The sequence below is a fragment of the Gossypium hirsutum genome, chromosome D12 (genome assembly GCF_007990345.1).
Source record: "Gossypium hirsutum isolate 1008001.06 chromosome D12, Gossypium_hirsutum_v2.1, whole genome shotgun sequence".
NCBI classification, from domain to species: Eukaryota; Viridiplantae; Streptophyta; class Magnoliopsida; order Malvales; family Malvaceae; genus Gossypium; species Gossypium hirsutum.
Genome location: NC_053448.1, coordinates 56,741,884 through 56,761,319, shown reverse-complemented (window position 1 = coordinate 56,761,319; position 19,436 = coordinate 56,741,884). Strand labels below are relative to the sequence as shown.

General features: G+C 35.6%; 4 protein-coding genes across 7 annotated transcripts; 2 read left to right on the top strand and 2 right to left on the bottom strand.

Annotated features, from left to right (window-relative positions):
- Nucleotides 1–572: 572 nt before the first annotated feature.
- LOC107946738 (MND1-interacting protein 1) lies at nt 573–4,205 on the bottom strand. Of its 2 annotated transcripts, none has more exons than XM_041107326.1 (3): nt 4,025–4,205; nt 2,216–3,869; nt 573–1,466 (listed from the first exon to the last, which is right to left on the bottom strand). In XM_041107326.1, the coding sequence occupies exons 2-3, from the start codon at nt 3,848–3,850 to the stop codon at nt 948–950; spliced, it is 2,154 nt and encodes a 717-aa protein (XP_040963260.1). In that variant the 5' UTR covers nt 3,851–3,869; nt 4,025–4,205; the 3' UTR covers nt 573–947. The 2 variants fall into 2 exon arrangements, with proteins under 2 accessions (XP_040963260.1, XP_016736669.2); XM_016881180.2 differs by having other exon boundaries at nt 2,216–3,879; nt 4,026–4,205.
- A 160-nt stretch (nt 4,206–4,365) lies between these two features.
- Nucleotides 4,366–8,075, top strand: LOC121224299 (eyes absent homolog). Of its 2 annotated transcripts, none has more exons than XM_041107328.1 (6): nt 4,366–4,641; nt 4,882–5,075; nt 5,186–5,353; nt 5,947–6,040; nt 6,586–6,780; nt 7,583–8,075. In XM_041107328.1, exons 2-6 carry the CDS (start codon nt 4,884–4,886, stop codon nt 7,840–7,842), a joined length of 909 nt encoding a protein of 302 aa, XP_040963262.1. In that variant the 5' UTR covers nt 4,366–4,641; nt 4,882–4,883; the 3' UTR covers nt 7,843–8,075. The 2 variants fall into 2 exon arrangements, with proteins under 2 accessions (XP_040963262.1, XP_040963261.1); XM_041107327.1 differs by having other exon boundaries at nt 4,447–4,641; nt 4,882–5,087.
- A 2,351-nt stretch (nt 8,076–10,426) lies between these two features.
- On the top strand, nt 10,427–13,078 carry LOC107946740 (protein LOL1). 2 transcript variants are annotated; one of them, XM_016881185.2, is made up of 6 exons: nt 10,427–10,722; nt 11,114–11,255; nt 11,754–11,867; nt 11,953–12,066; nt 12,207–12,316; nt 12,682–13,078. In XM_016881185.2, exons 2-6 carry the CDS (start codon nt 11,192–11,194, stop codon nt 12,718–12,720), a joined length of 441 nt encoding a protein of 146 aa, XP_016736674.1. In that variant the 5' UTR covers nt 10,427–10,722; nt 11,114–11,191; the 3' UTR covers nt 12,721–13,078. The 2 variants fall into 2 exon arrangements, with proteins under 2 accessions (XP_016736674.1, XP_016736673.1); XM_016881184.2 differs by having other exon boundaries at nt 10,503–10,988.
- Nucleotides 13,079–16,221: 3,143 nt separating this feature from the next.
- Nucleotides 16,222–18,560, bottom strand: LOC107946741 (ferredoxin C 2, chloroplastic). Its single transcript, XM_016881186.2, has 6 exons — nt 18,200–18,560; nt 17,953–18,016; nt 17,690–17,778; nt 16,930–16,998; nt 16,641–16,685; nt 16,222–16,451 (listed from the first exon to the last, which is right to left on the bottom strand). The coding sequence occupies exons 1-6, from the start codon at nt 18,458–18,460 to the stop codon at nt 16,407–16,409; spliced, it is 573 nt and encodes a 190-aa protein (XP_016736675.1). The 5' UTR covers nt 18,461–18,560; the 3' UTR covers nt 16,222–16,406.
- Nucleotides 18,561–19,436: the final 876 nt, after the last annotated feature.

Here is a 19,436-nt window from a genome sequence, read left to right as displayed (position 1 = left end):
TTCTTTCTCGTGCTTTCTCAACCTTTCCATATGAAGCTCTGCTTTTGCCGTTTGGTTCCTTTGCTTTCCTCCCATTTGGTTGTCTATTATTTGCTTGCTTTCTCAACTTTTTTTCACTTTTCTACACCAGATGTTTTAAAAGGTTTGGTATGCATAAAAATCTCCCTTTTTTTTTCTTACTAAACTATTAAAAGTGGATATAAAATACATCTCATTTATTAAGACTTAAATGATTTTTAATTTTGGCAACTAGACTTAAATACATCTCATTTATCAAGATCGTTTTTTAAAATAATTATCCCATAAAAACTCTTTAAAAGAAGTCCTAAAAGAGTGTTCATATTAGAAGAATCCTTCTTAATTACCATAAAAAGAAAATAAACTTCTCTTCTGGTATTGTTATGGCTAGATATATCTAGAATACCCTTTTTCTTTTCTGCTTATTTTTGCTGAAACCATCTTGAAATATCTTAAAAGTTACAAAAACACCTAGTTTTGAAGTGGTTGGTGCTTGATAAATGATGACATTCATGGTTCAACAGTTGTCTATTGCAGCCATGGAACAGGAAAACAAGATAAAAATGGGTTTTCATTATGCAAGGGCTAAGAACTCAGCACGAAATCCTTTAGGCCAGGAAAGCATTATATCCATTGAATGCTATGGGATTGGTATTGTCATGAATAGAACATATGAGAGTTGCTCAATTCAGGTTCTCAACCTGATGGCAACAAAACAAGCACGGTCTTCAACTTAGTTTAAGGCTTAAAGCATAAGCCTTAGAGAACATCGGTAATTATTTACATACAAACTCATCATGCTAAAGTAGTATCAGCATGTTTAGGTATATGCAAAAGCCAGCAGTCTCACTGGCGCTAGGATAAGAAAACCGCATAATACCAAGTATGAAACTTTGGTTGCATAGTATTTTCTTAAACCGAAAATGTGACTATGAACTAGCACCAAAAACACGAATCCTCTGTTCAATCGGCACCTGACAGCATGGACAAGTAGCTTTACCCTTCTTCCCATAACTGTCATTGCAATTAGCACATAGAACCTGGTGCGCACAAGGCAGGAATACAATAGAGACTTCATCTTTTGAACATATTATGCATTCTCTATCACCGTTAACTTCTTTCTCAGAAGAATCCTCTAGCTTATCTAATTCATTAAGCAACTTAGCAATAGTTTCTCCCTGGGGTTTTGTCCCTTCTGACTTTCCTGTGAGTAAATTATCGGACTGATGATTCAACTCAGTAGATTGAGCAGATAGTTTCAGACGGGATAGCTCCTGCTCAAGACGTTGGTGATCATCCCTATGACGCTGAAAGTCAATCTCTATCTTCAAGCGCAAAGCTTCAAGCTTCCTTTTATTGCTTGCCTCAGCTGCTTCCTTGGAGCATCGTTCCTCCTCAACTTGAGCCAAGGCAAGTTCTTTGGACTTTAACTCCTCTCTCCATTTTAACTATAAAAGAAGAAAATGACACAGAATAATTGCTAATCTCTTGAAATTGGGAGATCTAAGAATACTCAAAAGCATGGGAGAGAAAATGAACATAAAAGGGTCAATCATACAAATAAATAACTAAAACCTCCAAAAACAGGGACAAAATAAAATATAAATCAGATACATAAGTATCAACTAGAACAAATGCACAATCATAGATTACTAAAAGAAGGGAAACCAGGGAAACAATCAGCTCTCATCCACAAAAGGAAAAAGGGGGCATTGAACTACACGAGCAAGAGTTGAGAGTTACTGTTCACAGATCAAATCTATGCAAGTTCACAATCATACATACAAGAGTCCCTCTGTGTACTAAGCTTTCTTTGGCCGCTGCTCAGAGGAGGCACCTCCCTAGGCTGGCCATTTTACACCCAAAATAATGAGTCTTGTCCTTTCCAACCGATTCACATCACACATATATGTTAACGATACATAAATCCAGAATGTGAATTCCAGCTTCTAATAGGATCACGTGCTTCTCTAACATAAGACCTTAAGATGAACTAGACAAGACAGCTTATGTATAAGGGGTCTCTAAGTCAATAAATTATTTATGGTACAAAAAGAAGCATTCCCAATAGACATTGACAATGCTGAATAGATCTCCCACTATTTCAAACTAAGATAACAATCAAACTAGGCCTAAAGAGATGGAGTAGATATCTTATGCATGTAAGCACATGTGTCAATATGTAAAGATGATATACCTCTGTTTCTTTCTGATCCTGCTCTACTCGAGCTAAGCATCGTTGCAGATCTTTAATCTTATCCTTTTCATCAGCAATTTCATCCTGTAACTTAGCTTTCTGTTTCTCCCAAGCCAAAAGCTTCTTCAGGCACTTTTTCTCTCTTTTTGCAACCTCCAGACATGTTGTGACTGATACTGATGCACTTAATTTAGACGCCTCCATCTCAGCTCTGATTTCTGCATTCTCAGTCTCAAGCCGTCTCACAGCTGCATTTGCCCGATCCACCTGTCCACTAGCCTTCCTCAGGGCATTCTCCATCTCTGACAACCTTTTCATGGTTGAGTCCTCTATTGTGTGTTTCCCTTTCTTCATCCGCTGCATCTCTTCTCTTTCCATCCTCAACATTTTAAGCTCTGTTAGATCACTACTAAGCTTTCTTGCGGCCTGCATTGCCTTTTGGTGAGCCCAGTCCTTCCTCTCTTTCACTTGCTTCTCAAGATCCTTAATCTGATGAAGCAGAGAAATTATCATCTCACTTTTCTGATCTTCCCCAGCACGCTCTAAATTCTCATCAATATTCAAATCACGAAATTTACTCAATACTGAATTAACCCCATCCTGGCTCATCAAATTCTGTGACTCCTCTGATTTCTCAGCAGAAACCTCATCCCCAGCAACAGCCAGAGGGGCATCCCCACTAGACAATGTGCCCACACATGCCTGATTTTGTGTCTGCATTTGTTTTGAATTGGCTCGAAAACTTGCAGCAAAGATAGCAACGTTCTTTTTCAACAAAGACTTCATTGAAGGTGAAAGGTTGAACCTCTTAGGACACTCAATATCCCTCTGCAAAGTCATTTCAGCACCACAGGAAAACAACCCATTCACTGCAAAGTCACCTCCATTCCCAAACCCCCAACCACCATGAAATCTACACAGTGCTGGTGAAACAACACCAACCCCGTTATTATCAACACTCTCTAGGGTATTTGAAACCGGACTACACCCATTAGGAGAAGGAAGTGATGGAATCTCCATCGTACTAGCCCTACCTACATGAAGATCACTCATAAGTAAACACCACATAGCATCACCTTTACTCAAATGTGGCCTAACTTGCTGCAACAAACAAATCATACCGGCCAGCGAATATTCCTCCAATTGCCTCAAATCTGGAAAACCAGACTCGGATTCCTCCGAATTACTCCCATTACTATTATCACAACTACTGTTCAAATAAGCCAATGAATTGTGCAAAATATTAGTCAAGACATCCATTCCACCATAGCAATGCCCATTTCTCAAAATAGCCTTTAATGCAACATCCTCATCGTAACCTAACGATATAAGCTTAGTTATCGCTTCATTGTACAAAAATTCCAGGTTTTTCAACAAAATTTCCTCTAATTCTTCCTCAGTGCAATACCCCCAACCATGATCATTAAAATTAGCATTGGCGTTGTTATTAGGGTTAAGATTAGGGCTTTGGGTCGAATCATTTACACCCAAATGGTAACTCAAGGGTTTGATACCCGATTCAAGTATGGATTTGGATATCGAAGCTTTGTCAAGAAGACAGCAAGGATCGGTTTCGTGTTTCACCGATCGGGTCCTTCGGGCCGACCGTATATGCTTGTCTCTAGTGCAACCCATCTGTTTGTGTTCCCCCCCCTTTTTTTTTTCTCAATACAATCAAAATAAATCAAGATTCAAAATAATTTATATAAAAAAAACTGCAAGAAAATATGACATGCAGATCAAAATAACAACAAAGAGAAATACAAGAATCAAAAGGGTCTGTTAAGAGATACAAATAAGAAACACTTACGAGATTTAGGTGAATATGGGCTCTTTTGTTTCAGTGTTGAAGGGGAGACGCAGAGAGGTTAGAGAAGGGAGAACTGGGAAAATATTCAGCTTCTTATTTATTAGTTGCAGTTATATGTTGTAGTTTCAAAAAGGGATGAGAACGTGGGAGGCAATATCAGTGATTTCTGGCGCTGTGTTGTTGTGTCATGTGAGGACCTGTCCAAAAATCGGGCAAATGTGTGTCCTTCCTGAAGAAAGGTTTGGGCCAAATTTTTAGGCCATTTTCGCCTTTCGGGGTGTAAACAAAGAACCCAATGATGTGGTCTTTTTAGCATTCTTTGTTGTTGAATTCTTGTTCTTTCTAAGAGGATCTGTTTTTTTCTTGTTGGACCAATAGAATAAATCCAAAGTGTTGGGTTTTCTTTCATGAATTTCAAGGCTAATCGGCCGAACCCATTTCAACATAGATGTACATAGCGGACCATAAACGACGCCATTGTTATTTGGTATTTCTCTTTTCGGGTTTATATTCTCTGAGAAAATTTATTCGAACTGCGAATACTGTTCTTTCAATAGCAACGCTCAGCTCACTCATTCTGCTCCATCTTTGCCATTGAACTCATTGACCCAGAAAGGTAAACTTCAAATCCTCATTACCCTTTTATTTTGCGTGATCTCTAGTGACATTTATCATATCCTTGACTTTGTAATCAAAGTTGACCTTTTTGGCTTTTTTCTTTTTCCCTGATGAAAACTGAATAGCTTAGGCAAATCGATTTAGACCATGAATATAGCTATATGATATTATTTTTTTTATTATGGGCTGATGCAGTTGGGTATTTTGATTTTTGTGTTGTCTTTGTTTTGGTTAATAGATATGAATAATCAGATAACAAATGTATACATATGGGACATGGATGAAACCCTTATATTGCTCAAGTCTTTGTTGAATGGTTCTTATGCTGAGGCTTTCGCGGGTTTAAAAGATGCTCAGAAAGGTGTTGAAATTGGAAAGATGTGGGAGAAACATATTCTTCAAATTTCTGATGATTTTTTCTTCTATGAGCAAGTATGTCTTGAGGTTCTTCTTCTCATTTATCTTTTTTCCCTTTTTATGTTTTTTTTTTTTGCAACTATATATACTGAATTTTACGGTTATATATATTGAATGTGCTGCAGATTGAAAACTGCAATAAGCCTTTCCTTGAGGCCTTGAGCAAATATGATGATGGGCAGGATCTGTCTGATTATGATTTTAATCAAGATGGTTTTAGTCCTCCACATGATGATCTCAACAAAAGGAAACTAGCATACAGGCATCGACTCATAGCCAACAAGTATAAACAAGTATTCCATCTGATGCCTTTCAAGCCTAATATAAATTGTGCTTCCTGTTAGTTGTTTTGTTCCACCAGTTACTGTTTGTATTTGCTTGTCATAGTTATTGCCACACATGTTGATGAAGTCAAGGTTTAGCAACAGGTACCACCGTTAGTTGGAATTTTGTGGGGAATTGTCACAGAAAATCTAATATAGCTTAATCTGAATCATGTAGTTTATATCAGATAATACCTTATGGTTTAGCAATGAGGGAATATTAATGGTAAATAGATCTATCTCCTAGAGGTACTCACTGTTGGGTCCTTATCTGGGATTTAATATTTATGTAAAAGGAAATATTGTGCTTATATCATAGGGATTTGGTGCTCGAAAGCACTTCCTTGCACGACATAGGCAACTTAATCTTTATTTTTCAGTTTAAAGCTTCATCTTTTGTATTTCCTCATATATACCTTTGTTTACCGACGGTAACCTCTGATTGTGTTTTCTTTTATTTTTCTCTTCAAAGGCTATGAATAGATAAGAAAGGCAATTGCAAATGCTTCTTAGATATAGAAACATAAGTGCGTTCTTTTTTAGAAGACTCTCTATCATTTCAGGGTTTACACAATATTTTGGACCCGGAGATGATGGATCTCTGGGATGCATTGTACAAAATGACCGATGAGTATACAGATGGGTGGCTTTCCTCTGGTATGTTCCGACTATGATATGGCTACTGATGCATTCAGTTTTTTTTCCAGCTGCCATTAGTTTAGTGCTGAACTAGAGTTGTTGACAGTTCTAGTATTATACTTAATATTGAATCTGTTTTGTTTTAATTAGATGTGGTCACTGCACGTTTTCATTGAGTGTTATGAATTCTTTTTTCTGGATTTAGATCAATGTCGAAGATTAACTTCTTGAGTATTTCGGATAAAGGTTATAGCTGCTATGTATATTGGGGTATGTGAAGCAGATCAATTGATGTGTGCCGTAGGTTTTTACTTATAGACCATATTCAATGTGTTTTTGTGGTATTCTAAAATGGGGCTCAAAACTCACTAAAGTTGTTACCTCTTAAGAGTCTTTCAAAGCTTAGAGATATCCTTCTCACTGAACCTGCATTAATTTGAAGCTTAAGTTTTAGCTTTGCCATAAAAAATTAAGAATTTTCTTGGAACTTGAGCTAAAGTTCTCATGTTTTCTCTTAAATCACTTGCTTTGCTCAGTATTTATTCTTTATTTTCTAAAAATAGCACGGGCACTCTTGGAGCAGTGTTTAGCTGGGAATGAAGATCCTACTATTTGTAATACCGTTGCTGGTGGGGTTGTCAGATCTAATGCTACAGGGTCCCGGCACATAAATGTTTTGGTGACTTCTGGGTCTTTGATTCCTAGCCTTGTTAAATGTCTACTCTTTCGACTTGACAATTTGATATCGCATGAAAATGGTGAGTAATCTTGTATTCCCTTGAAGTAACCTATGTTTTTTTCATAGTACATGTAGAAACTGTTACCACCAGCCTCTACTTTAATTGGCATAATTACTGTATTCTGCCTGCCTATGCTTACTTTCTCTTATATTATATCCTCATAGCAAGTGGTATCTTCATAATAAATGCCACACAGTAAACTTTTTTCTTCCAACGGCTAGCTACTGAACGAAGGGTGCCCCACTTCTGTCCATGGCAAGTTCAATATTTGATATCAGGTCCTTGACACAAAAACCAAAGGACTTTTCCAGCTAAGTTAGCCATACTCATGTTAAGAGGATAATTATGAAGGTCCCTCATGTTTTGTGCAGTTTATGAATGTTGAAGTAATCAAGGGTAGTGTAATTGATGGTTAAACGCACATCATTTTCAAAAAAAATCTTATCCTAAATTGATCTTCCAGTAAAGATATCTCTTGTTAGCCATGACTCAGGAATTTAATATTTTATCTTTTGTTAATGCGGAAATTTTCAGTTGAAGAAAGCTTTTAAATGGAAGAGATGAATTGCCTAGAATTCGATTTCACATAGAAGATACCTTCCGTGTATCAAGTTCCTTTAGAATACCCTTTTTTTCCCATTCTCTCTATAAGGACATTATTTTCCATTCCATGTAGTTTCAAGAGTTCAGGTGGTGGTCATATTTATCGTCATCACTAGTTTGCCTGCATACTGTTTTTCTTAAGTGAACTCATTATTCATCGTGAAGAGAAGAAAAAAAAAACAAATGACCTAGTACTTACAAAACATTTATTCTCCAGTTTACAGTTCATGGGATGTGGGGAAACTACAATGTTTCCAGTGGATCAAGGAACGTTTTGACAATCGAAATACCCGCTTTTGTGCAATTGGAGATGGATGGGAAGAGTGCGAGGCTGCACAAACCATGAATTGGCCTTTTATCAAGGTAGACCTGCGGCCCAATAGTTCTCACAGGTTTCCGGGCCTCACACTTAGAACAGTAGGTTTCTATTTCTCTATTGTGTATGGGAACCCTGATTCAGAAAATGATGATGACTAAACCATAAATTTTTTTTGTACATAAAACCAAAGTTTAAACATGTGGAACCTGCATGTCTGAACAAATAGTATTGTTTGTATAAGACGAACCTCGGCTGCCTCTTAGGCTATGTATCGATTGTATAATGACTAATATCTGGCAATTTTCTTCTGGATGCTGCCATTATACCTTATGCTAAAATGACATACATTTTCATGGAATGGTATGGTTATAAGCATATACGTTTCCTTGTACAGATTTTGTGTTAGTCAGGCAATTCCTTTTGCTTTGATAATTTTGGAAATTTAATATACATTCATGGATTGTGGTCTTGCTATGTAAATATTATGTAATACATCAAAATTTTTTTTCTTTTTTTCTTTTAGTACATTATATCCCATATTTTGCCACAGGAAGTAGCTGAAATGCAGTTGGGGCAAGTCTTGTTAAATAATTGCCTCTCTTTTATGATTCTTTTGGCAAATATTTGATGTCATCCATAAAATGCCGCCCTCTCTTCCCTTTCATGCAAAAATCCCCAGAAATGTGGTTTAAAATTCGAATAGCATGGATTGAAATGTCAGCATCTGATGTTATGGGGCTATAAATTTGGACAAAAGTGTTTTACATTTCTGGTTCTTGTCCTGTAATGACATTTTTAACTCTTCTAAAACAAATATTTATGTTGGCTTTGATTGTTTTTATCATATAATTAATTATATTTCACTCAAATATTTAGAGATAAGGCTCCGAAGAAGAAAGATTATAATATTTATCCGGTGTAATAGGAAGGATTTGTGGCCTGTTTTCATACATGGATGAGTTCCAAAATTTAGGATTATCCTTAATCTATAATAGATAAGATTAGATACCAAATCCTTTCTCGGATTTCAATTTGCTTAAACAGATTAATTGATTACTAAGTGAAAGGACTGATATTGTGGGCGTGTTGTTTTCCTACATCAATTGATCTAGACCTTTTTTGTCCTCTCCTTATTACCAAATTAAAATGGCTCAAACAATGGCTGCCTGATTTTCAAAGATAAGATCAAATCTCTTGTTTGACGTATAAGTGACGCCTTGATGAAGCTCATAGACTGTGTCTTTTATTATTATTATTGAAACTTAGCATATTGCTAAAACTTGGTTAATTTGTAGGGCAACAAAGAAAGCAGGTCAAGCATTCAATCAGACCATTTAATGACACTCTTGTTTGAAACTGGAAGAAATTTACCCTTCTGATTACACTAGCTCGATAACGATTTTTCATTTATATTTATTCAATTAAATAATACGATGTTTCATGTTCTTTAAAAATTTATATTCAAATTTATAGGCAGAGAAAATAATGTTGGAAGAACTTTACTCTTCATTTAGGATCCAACCCAACTTGTCTTCGAATTTAGTTAGGTGATTATCGAATACAAGAAAATATATCCTTTTAAAAAATACTTACATAGCTGATGACAGACATGGGTTTCTAGAAGTTGGATTGGAAAGCAAACAATTGAGTTATTGGGCATGGTATAGGAAAGCAAGGGTAGCTAGTTTCAGAGTTTAAAATTATTGGTTGAATTAGTAGTTAACTAAAGGAAAAGACAAGAATATCCAGTCTAGAGTGCGAAGAAAAGCCAACAAAAGTACATACAGAGGCGGTCCCCATGTGTCTTTGCATGGCATGCTGTCTATGGACCTATTATGGAGATTGTCATCAAAGTTCTTGTAAGAACTCCCTGCCCATACTTGATGAAACTACATACCTTTCTTCAAACAATTAAGCCTTTTTGTCTCTCCCTCTGTTCTTTTAACATTTTCCTTTTATATATATATATATATTTCCAGTTTTTTTTTTCTCAATACAATTATTGTTCTTTGTTCATGCATTATTGATTCGTTTGCTGCAGACAATAATAATTGAAAATAGACGCTGAAATGATCTGTTGCAAAATAGAAGAAATGACATTGACTCACTTTCATGAGTTTTCCATTTTTTTTCTCTTTTTCTTCTAATTGGTTTCTTCATTTATGTGGTTTTGATGGTGAGTTGACCTAGGATATAACCTAACTATATTAAAGACCTTGGCTTACAAAAAGGGAATCACAAAGATGATTTATGAGACAGGATTTAAGCTTTCCATAGGCCAAGAAATAGATTATAAAAATGGTTAAAATCAAGATATGGATACCCCAGAATTACAGGATTCTGTCATATTCACCCTCCAAACTCCTAAGCTCACCCATAACAGGCACAGCACCAAAAAGTTGTGATTTTTTTTCTTGGCAATTTGAGTATAAGAGAATCCCAACTTTATATTTGTAAAGTTGTATGAATTTTGCCCCCAGAGTGATAATTTTAACAGATGGTCCCTGATTTGCTTTTGGCCATGAGATGTGGCTCAATGGTTTAGTTAGCCCCTCCATTTCTCCCATGAGGGAGAGAGGAGACTGTGGGGTTATTGCAACACATTCACCTCCATGCAATTCTTTTTTAACAGTAAATGCAAAGCTCCACTGACAGTGAGACAAGGAAAGGGTATGGGGTCCAGAGTTTTCAGCCCCAAAGTTGATCTTGATATACCACCAAAATGGAGATACAAATCAACATTCTATGGGGATTGCAAACAGGTAAAAATCAGAATAAAAACAGGGGGGGGGGAGTGAAATTTTTCACATTGCATAATGCGTACATGTTCGCCAAAAGGAAAATGAAAGCTTCTATTTTTTATCTCTCTTTTGATAAGAATAAAAATGAAAGCTTTCAGTTGACATTAACTCCCTAAAATGAACTGATAAGGCACATGGTAAAAATGGGAAATCATTACAATAACAACGACTTTATTCTGAACTTAATCCTCTCTTTTCTCTCTCTATTTCTCACCACTTCATCTGCATATTGAACAGGTATATATGTTTGCCCCGCTTCATAATGATTTAACTGAATTTCTTTGTTTATCAATTGTCCTGAAGTTTCCGTTTCCGTTTCCGTTTCCTTTTCCTTTTCCTTTTTCTTTTTCTCCTTTTTATATCCATTAAAAAACTACCATATCGTATGGCTATCTAAGAAAGTTTCCAAATTGGGAATTGGGTATTTTTCATTGTTTTTGTTGGTTGTGCAACTCAGACTCTTTCTACCCCCATCGTTTCCCTTGTGTCTCACAGTTGAACTGGTATAATTTTTAATCATAGTCGATTCTGTTTTCATTTTTGGTCACTCTCTTGAGTTACCCATAGTTGCAATATTTCTGCTGTTTTCTGAGCTTTTCTTGTATTATTCTTGTCTGACATGGTAAAGTATGGGAGAAAGCTTGATGCTCTCTGGTTCTAGACAGTGAACTATTGAAAGGAGAGTTTAGCTCTGTCTGATTTTACAATGCCAGTTCCCCTTGCGCCATATCCCACACCTCCAGCACCCTACACTCCTCCTGCTGCCAATGGTATCTTGTTCTCTTCTATCTGTTCTGCAACAGATTTTTCTTTAAACAATGTGAATTCCATTGCTATTTAGTTGAAGGACCTCTTTCATTAGCCTTTTTTTCATTCAGAAAAGAGTTAAGTCTCATTGTAACTACATATATGATTAGCAAATCCAAATAGAATTTCTGATATCTGATTCAGGACGTCTGCTTCAATTTCGTTTTGCCCCCTTTTGCTTCTTTTTTTTTTTCCGTTTTTTTCTGATGTTCATGCTGTGCAAGGGTATGGCTTTGGCATTAAGATACACAGGTTGTTATGGATGTAAAGTACCAATATTACAAGTCTAGTTTGGCTTCTAACAAGCTTGGCCTCATCAACAAATTGGTCAAAGACAGGAGAATTTATGAATTAAGTCATTAACCTTTCTGCATCTACAAAAGTTACTGTATTTCTACTCTCTTTTTTTTTTTTTACTTTCCATTGACAACTGATCTAGTGGCCAAACCTATGCTAACCAGGTGCTCAAAGCCAACTTGTGTGTTCCGGTTGTCGAAATTTATTGCTCTATCCAGTTGGAGCAACCTCTGTGTGTTGTGCTGTTTGCAATGCAGTAACAGCAGTGCCGCCTCCCGGTACATCATCTGCTATTTACTTGATTGAATCTTCTTTTTGGAAAGCCTGTGTATAAATTGTAAGTCAAACTTCTGAAATATACAGGCACAGAAATGGCACAGTTGGTTTGCGGAGGCTGTCATACCTTATTAATGTACATCCGCGGAGCAACAAGCGTTCAATGTTCGTGTTGTCACACTGTCAATCTGGCCTTGGAAGGTATCCTTAACAGATTATGATGTTTCGCAACTTCAGTAATGTTTTTCTTTTTCTTGAAACATTATAGAGATTCAAAGGCTTGTCAATTGAACTTCTATTATTTTTGGTCAAAGCTTCAAATTTTCCTTCACTTCTGACAGCAAATCAGGTGGCACATGTAAATTGTGGGAACTGCAGGATGTTACTAATGTACCAGTATGGAGCGAGATCCGTAAAATGTGCAGTTTGCAATTTTGTGACATCAGTTGGGGTTAGTTTACAGTTTGTTCTCACTTGCTAACTGTTTTATATACACCATTTTCTTATCGGCTTTGAATTAAAAAATTCAGGCAAGAAACCATAATACTTGATCATAATATCGGATTACAGAGTTCGATTTTGATTACACTGCAAATAAAATATGGACAATATATACTAGCATTCTGAAATTATTCGGAGTTTTTCTTGCAAATGTAACTATCTCGAGAAAAGTCATTTAAAGATTATACTTGTTAATCTTACCTCTTTGGGGGCGATATAATAGTTTCATCGCGAGCCGTTTTTCATATTCCTATGAATGATTTCTTTTGTTTAGCATTGTGTTCACTGTTTGTGTTGTGTCATTGATTGATGCAGGGCTCAGCTAGTGCTGCTGAACAGAAGTTCAACAGCTGAGACTATATTAGACCCCAAGTCAAATATTAAAAGCAACAAGTTTGCTTTGCACGTTATAAATATCTTCCACCGAGGTTGCGTCCCATCGGCAAATGGAGGAAACTCCTCCTCCTCGCATTGTATTGAGTTATTTTTCCTTGCGTGACATATGAAATAAGCGGTTTTGGGTAGCTGGTTGGATGCATTATAAGTAATTCCATCAGAGAAGACGTTTTTTAACAGTTTGAACAATCGGTTATCTTCCGAGTCCAGATAAGATAAACTTTGTTTTCTTTTGATTTGCTATGAATATGAGTGGCAATAAATACAGGGCATAAAGTTCATCTCTGATACTTTTCTTCCTCTTCAATTTTAATTACCAACGGTCTAAGTTAAGACAACTGTTTCATAGTCACTCGTTATAAAACATATATTGGCCCAAGAAAATTACATTGGGGACCATATAGATTTTTATAGAAAATATTGAGGTGCAGATTTTAGAGAATCTAGCTGATTACATGGTTGATGATGTCAGTGTGACCTGAAATCAATCAATAACTTCTTCATAATTCAGGCTACAAACTTCAGCAAGAATACTGAAGACTAAAGAGTATATTTCTGGTTAAATCCGCTTATAAACCGAACGAGTTGGTCATATTGCACACCATGGTCAAGTTCGACTGAAACCAGATTCCCAGTACAGATAAGAACAGAATATCACAACTAGCATTTAGTCTAAACTTGCCTAGTTGATATTAAACTGTCGGTGAGCACGGAATACAATCAGCTGGACCTGAACATGGAACATCTCTTTCTTCATGTCTATCTTCAGACATTATGATGAAGTCTTTGCATATACTGTTTATTTTCTAAAGACATCATATATCTGGAAAAGATTTCCCAATTCAATGTTTTCGCAGTTTTACTTGCCGATGTTTAGGTTCTCAGAAACAGCCTGATAATGTCGCTTTCAGATCTCATGGATAAAACTACAATATCCAAGAGGCATATTCTCTATCTAATGAAGTTGAGACACACACATTTCAGAGGCCAAAGGTTATGTTATCTGCAGAGGTAAAAGCAACTAAGTTTTGGGTCAACCGACCATGACTTTGTCTCAGAAAATTATGCCCATCAGACCGATGCCAGTGGTGGTGAGGTCCATAGACCTATCATCACTTAAGTGGGGACTTAGAATAAGGACAGTAGAGGCTCGATATTTATTGGTAGATGGTCCTAATGACTCGGTATAGGCCCACAGCACTTTCACATTTTCATAAGGGAAGACAGGTTGTAAAGCTATATTAACATTCCTGAAGGCAAGTTCTTTTCCATCCTTCTTGGATAACCAGGAAGTGAAATGTTGCAGTGTGGATTACTACTAAAAAGCTTAATGTGTGATGTGAAATAACGGTTATGCATTTTGACAAGTAGAGCCGGTCAATAATGACTCAAGTCCACTGCTTTTGTCCTGTAATATATTCTGTTTCAACTGTTAACTTCACTCCTTATCTGTGTCCCTTTTGGATCTGGTACCTAAAGATTAGCATTATGGACTTAAGATTCCTATCTCAATTAATTGATATTCGCAAACTATCACTCGAAGCAAGCCCTTTTCAGCTTTGCTGCTGATTTCCACTTAGATATTACCAGCTATAGGATATTTTTTAATTGTTCAAATTCCCTATCTGGTGGTCCTTTATAGAACCTATCTCCTAATATACATGGTCCAAAATTTTTACAGCAGGAACCAGGAACAAAAGGCAAATAGACATGAATTTAACCATTTCTTTGACCTTATCCAGTGGTGCTTAGCTACATGAAAAATTACATGCATGGAAAAATTACATGAATAAGGAAGTTATAAACTATTATAACGGAATTCTATTGTTTTCTGCAATTCATGCTCATCTCTATATATGAATCTTTGAAAAAGATAAAGATAGCACTAACCTCGCTCCGTTTGGAGTTTTCTTTCTTTCACTTGTTTTGCCAAACTGATTAGAATAAGACATGTCCATGCCAGTCTAAGCATTGAAATATGAAAGTGAATGCAAAGACTAGGATGGAAATATGAGGTATTTCAATACATGTTGAATAACTCTCCAACCACACCGAAGAGTTAACTGTTAAGCACACTTACTACAGTATGAAATGCTATGTCAAGCTAACACCGAAAGAGAATAAAGATTAAATTAATGGTCATGAACTTATGATGAAGGCGGCAACAGCCTTGGCAATTAGCATAAGATTTCATTCAAGCACATTCATACAGACAAAGATACACGAAGTTAAGTTCTTTGCATACTAAAGTAGCAGATATACGAGGACCTTCGTGAATGACACAAGGGTTGCAAACTCGATTTAAGAAACAGAGGTCAACAAAGTTTCAAGAGGCAACAATTGACCTTAACATGGAGTCATCAGCTCTGAATAACCGGAGAGTTTTGTTGCAAAATCAAACTACTTGCGATACAAGTTTGAACAAACAAAAAAAGAGGTAAACCTTTGTTGCCCCTCATTTTGGCTAAGATGCAAGTCTCAAAACAGATTATGTCGGGCTAAGTGGCTAGCTATGTAGCAAGACACTACCAATTTATACCCCAAAGGTTAAGAATCCAAGAAAGCAATTGAAACCCTAGGATGTCTAAAAACGTTTTTCGGACATGAAGAAATTGACTTTACGTATAGAGAAATATGATAACCAAACAGTATGGTCGGGTCTAGAAACTAGAAAATAGAAAGAAGTGGTCGATTCTGAATAGACAGATCATTCACTTCCCTACTCGACGTTTTGGACAAAGGATAATAATAATAATGTGAACCAGTAATGTTTAAATTAAGGGGCCAGAAACAGCAATGCAACCAGGTTGTTGTTCATAAGAAGACTTTATTGATCCTAAAGGCAGAAACAAAGGAATTAAGAGGGGCAAAAATCATTTTAATGGAAATACAATGAAAGCGCTACACTGCGTGCTTGCTAACTTTAGCTTTCTTTTGTATCAAAAACTGGGAAATGGATTCCGCCTTCATCATTGATCGAGGACTCACTACAAGTGGGAGGTCTTCTACATCCGTCGTTCAGCCCAAGCAAAGAAAAACAAAGTTCACAACTCCTTCATGCATGTATAAATTGTTTATATTTATTTCTTATTCTAAATCAACTACTTTCTAGAAGAAACAGAACCTTTCCCACCACAACAGACCTTGATTTTTCGATACAAGGAAGGTCGTGAACTCTATGCTGTAAAATTTTTATACAAAAAGCTGAGTATGCTGTTGAAATATCCTCAATTTAAAGCTTCAGTGAGTGTTTGGACATCCTCGCATTTTCTCACTCACTGTCTATCCTCGATTCATCATTTTCTATATAAACATGATGAAGCTCACTTTGAAGATGGTAGCTAATCTACCAAGAACCATTTCATCCAGAGACACTGTACATGCAAACTATCTATTACAGATAATGACAGATACAAGTGCAGTCATAGCATGGCAACAAAAACAGCTGAAAATGCTAAATTGGCACAAGGAAAACATACATTGAAGAAGTTAATACATGTAACTTAAAGATGTCAACAATGTCAAATTCACTGAGTCATAATCACATTGCTTCAGCTGGGGTACTATAAAAATGAAAAGATACAGAATCCGCAGCAGGCTTTACATGGTTTATGCTCAACTTTCACTAATGTAATGTAAGCAGCTTATTCATCACCCAGGGCTAGCTCCAACGCATAGTCATCCCTTTCCTGCCATAGTAAAAATTAAATAACTCAATGTTAAGACCATTTCAAGAAAGTTGAGGTAATTAAGTATTAAAATCCTGAAAGAGGCAGTAGCTGTGCATCAGCTTTATCTCCTTTTCAACTATCCTTTGTCTTCATCGACTACTTGTCACATATTAATGTTTACAAAATTTTCAGAAGCTGTGGGCTTACAATTGGTCCTCGAGCAAAATATCTTCCAAATTGAAGCCAATACACCTGCACATGCCAGCAAATTCAGATTATTTTTTATTTATATAAATAAAGGTTTACAGACACACAAGAAAACCAAATTCAGATAAATGTGGTTGAAGACACATTTGGATGCTCCTATAACGAGAAATTTGAGGCACATGATGTAGCAATCAGCCTTTGACTTGTTTGCAATAACTTAACATTTGCTTAACATACAAAGAGCAACTAGTGGTTCTCCAAAATAGATGGTTAGAGTTGCGCACATTACCTCATCTTCATCTTGTGTTTCCACTTCAACATCAGACGATGGAAACCCCACACAAAGAAGTGCATATCCCTGCATTTAAGCCCCCAAAATAAGAAGAAAATAAATTTAAGGTGTACTCCAAACACTAAGTTAATGGAACAATCATGAAAGAAGTTTTAAATAAAGTAGTATAATATATTTGAGCACATGTAGTTTATTTAATGCATGCTAAATGATAACGGTGTTCTCTCTCCCTCTCCCTCTCTGATTTGGTACATTCATCACTTATGGTTATTGGTTAGGAAGACCAATAAGAAACTAGGAAGATTAAAGCTCAGGTGGACATTAAAATAGTGGTATAGCATCTATTCAGTTATGATCTACAGAAACTTCAGCAAAATTTAACATCAATGTGAAGAAGTTTACATCTCTTCCAAATTAGGCCAGTAATCTCTTAATTTGGTTAATCTGCACAATAAAACCCATGTTATGAATCTTCTTCTGTTTACATTTACATTCCTTGTGTGTCTATACAACATTTCTTTGTCCTTTGATGCCTCTCCTGTTAGTTAAATGTCTAGAGGTGCACTGACTTCATATAGAAACCTAAGGTATAGTAAAAATGATGACTAGACATGAAAATAAGATAAAACGGAATAGAAGGCTTGAATACAATGAAATTGAATTAAAGGTTTGAATTAAAACTCAAATGCCAAATAATAAGCAAAACAAACAAGCAACTGAATTCATATTCCATAAATCTGAAACATAGAAGTCATGCCTTTGCTTTCAATTCAGCAGATATCCCAAGAGCTTCAGGCTGTCTTATTTGTCCAGACTTTACACGGACGGCACAGCTAGTACAACAACCTGACATGTAAAGGAACTCTTCATTCAAAACAATGAAAACAGCCTTAAGTCCAATAGGTAAATTAAGCTCAATTACAGTAACTTAATGATCACGAAAAACTTGAATCATCAGAAAAAGTGACACCCTTCGCGACATTTAGAAACAAAAGTTATTCAAAATTTAAAGAACAATACCGTGCCTGCATGCAAATGGAAGCGTAATGTTTTGAGATTCAGCCGTATGTAATATGTATTGGTCCTGAAATTTCAATCGAATATCCCTATATTAGTCTCTAATAAATTATTTAGTAAGTTGTTCTAATGAATAAACTGCAACTCCCCTTTTTCCTAATAGAAAATTAGTTATTCTAATCCAACTATAATATAGGTCAATCGTTTCTTCGGCATTTTCTCAGGAAACAAACGGAGTGAAACGCTGTACCTCAGGAACAACAAATTCGTGAACGACACCTCGAAATCTGTCGTGGACGGTGACTTTATGAGTTGGAATGGAAGGGGAAAGACTACCGTCCCGGCAGGTAACGCTCACCGGAGACTGGAGCTCTGATGTAGTTGTGCGTCGGCATTTCAAGGAAAAAGCACTGCGTTTCAGAGATGAGACTCGCGGGTGAAGAGGCGGTTTCCGGTGGAGTGAAGTGCAGGAATTGCAGGGAACCACAAGTTCCATTGATACCGGTCTCATAATCTAATCAGTTATTGGTCATCTGGAGATAAAACAATTAAAAGAAAGAGGGGCTCATATCCTACTTTCCTTTGTACGGAAATTATTTAAAACTGTATTTTCCACCGTTGGATTTGATATTTCGAATTAAACTATAAAAATGATGATTAAATTTTGGTGAATTTTTTTTTTGCCTAAAATTATGATTATAATGTTTTGGTCACTCATCCATTAATGACTCTTACAGTCTAAATGGGAAAAGTACGTGTCATTGTTAATATCTAATTTTATCCTTAAACTATAGTTAAAATATTTAATTTGATACTTTCACAATACTTTTAACAATAATTCTGAAAAAAAAACAGATATTTTAAAAAATCTTAAAATTTCTGAAATTTTATTATTTATTTTTTAAAATTATAAAAATATTTTTAAAATTATAAATATGTACAAAAATTTAAAAAAATTCATAAAAATTATATAATAAACAAAATACGTATTTACAAATTAAAAAATACGTGTTTTCTATGTAAGATGCACGCATAGGAAGCCGTTGATGGTCACCTTAAAAAATTATTCATTTGTAAAAATATTATATAATTTTAAAAAATATCTTGTTTATTATATAATTTTAGAAATTTTTAAATAAATATAATTACTAAAATATTTATATGATCTTAGAAAATAATAATGAATTTTCAGAATTATTTTAAGAATTATTTTGATAATTTTAGATGGTTTAAAAAAATTACAAAATTATTGCTAAAAATATTGTAAAAGTAACAGATTGAATGTTTTAGTTATAGTTCAAGGATTAAATTGGATATTAACCAGTAAATTAATGTACCACCTCACTTTTTCGTTAAGTTTGTAACCTTCATTAACGGACTTGTGACCAAAACGTTATAAGTCAATAACTTTAGTGAGAAAAATGTACTTGTCATAGTTTGGTGGCAAAAACAAATTTTCACCAAAGTCTAGTGACCGTCTTTGTAGT

What these genes read in the sequence shown, in the direction of transcription:
- LOC107946738 (XM_041107326.1), bottom strand. Translation starts at nt 3,850, where the DNA reads ATGGGTTGCACTAGAGACAAGCATATACGGTCGGCCCGAAGGACCCGA. An exon ending in AGGATCAGAAAGAAACAGAG is followed by an intron (nt 1,467 to 2,215) that starts GTATATCATCTT and finishes CTTCTTTTATAG; the next exon opens with TTAAAATGGAGAGAGGAGTT.
- LOC121224299 (XM_041107327.1), top strand. Translation starts at nt 4,884, where the DNA reads ATGAATAATCAGATAACAAATGTATACATATGGGACATGGATGAAACC. An exon ending in ATGAGCAAGTATGTCTTGAG is followed by an intron (nt 5,088 to 5,185) that starts GTTCTTCTTCTC and finishes AATGTGCTGCAG; the next exon opens with ATTGAAAACTGCAATAAGCC. An exon ending in TAGCCAACAAGTATAAACAA is followed by an intron (nt 5,354 to 5,946) that starts GTATTCCATCTG and finishes CTATCATTTCAG; the next exon opens with GGTTTACACAATATTTTGGA.
- LOC107946740 (XM_016881185.2), top strand. Translation starts at nt 11,192, where the DNA reads ATGCCAGTTCCCCTTGCGCCATATCCCACACCTCCAGCACCCTACACT. An exon ending in CACTCCTCCTGCTGCCAATG is followed by an intron (nt 11,256 to 11,753) that starts GTATCTTGTTCT and finishes TATGCTAACCAG; the next exon opens with GTGCTCAAAGCCAACTTGTG. An exon ending in TGTCAATCTGGCCTTGGAAG is followed by an intron (nt 12,067 to 12,206) that starts GTATCCTTAACA and finishes CACTTCTGACAG; the next exon opens with CAAATCAGGTGGCACATGTA.
- LOC107946741 (XM_016881186.2), bottom strand. Translation starts at nt 18,460, where the DNA reads ATGAGACCGGTATCAATGGAACTTGTGGTTCCCTGCAATTCCTGCACT. An exon ending in CTGCTGAATTGAAAGCAAAG is followed by an intron (nt 16,999 to 17,689) that starts GCATGACTTCTA and finishes GCTTAAATGCAG; the next exon opens with GGATATGCACTTCTTTGTGT. An exon ending in AAACACAAGATGAAGATGAG is followed by an intron (nt 16,686 to 16,929) that starts GTAATGTGCGCA and finishes TGGCATGTGCAG; the next exon opens with GTGTATTGGCTTCAATTTGG.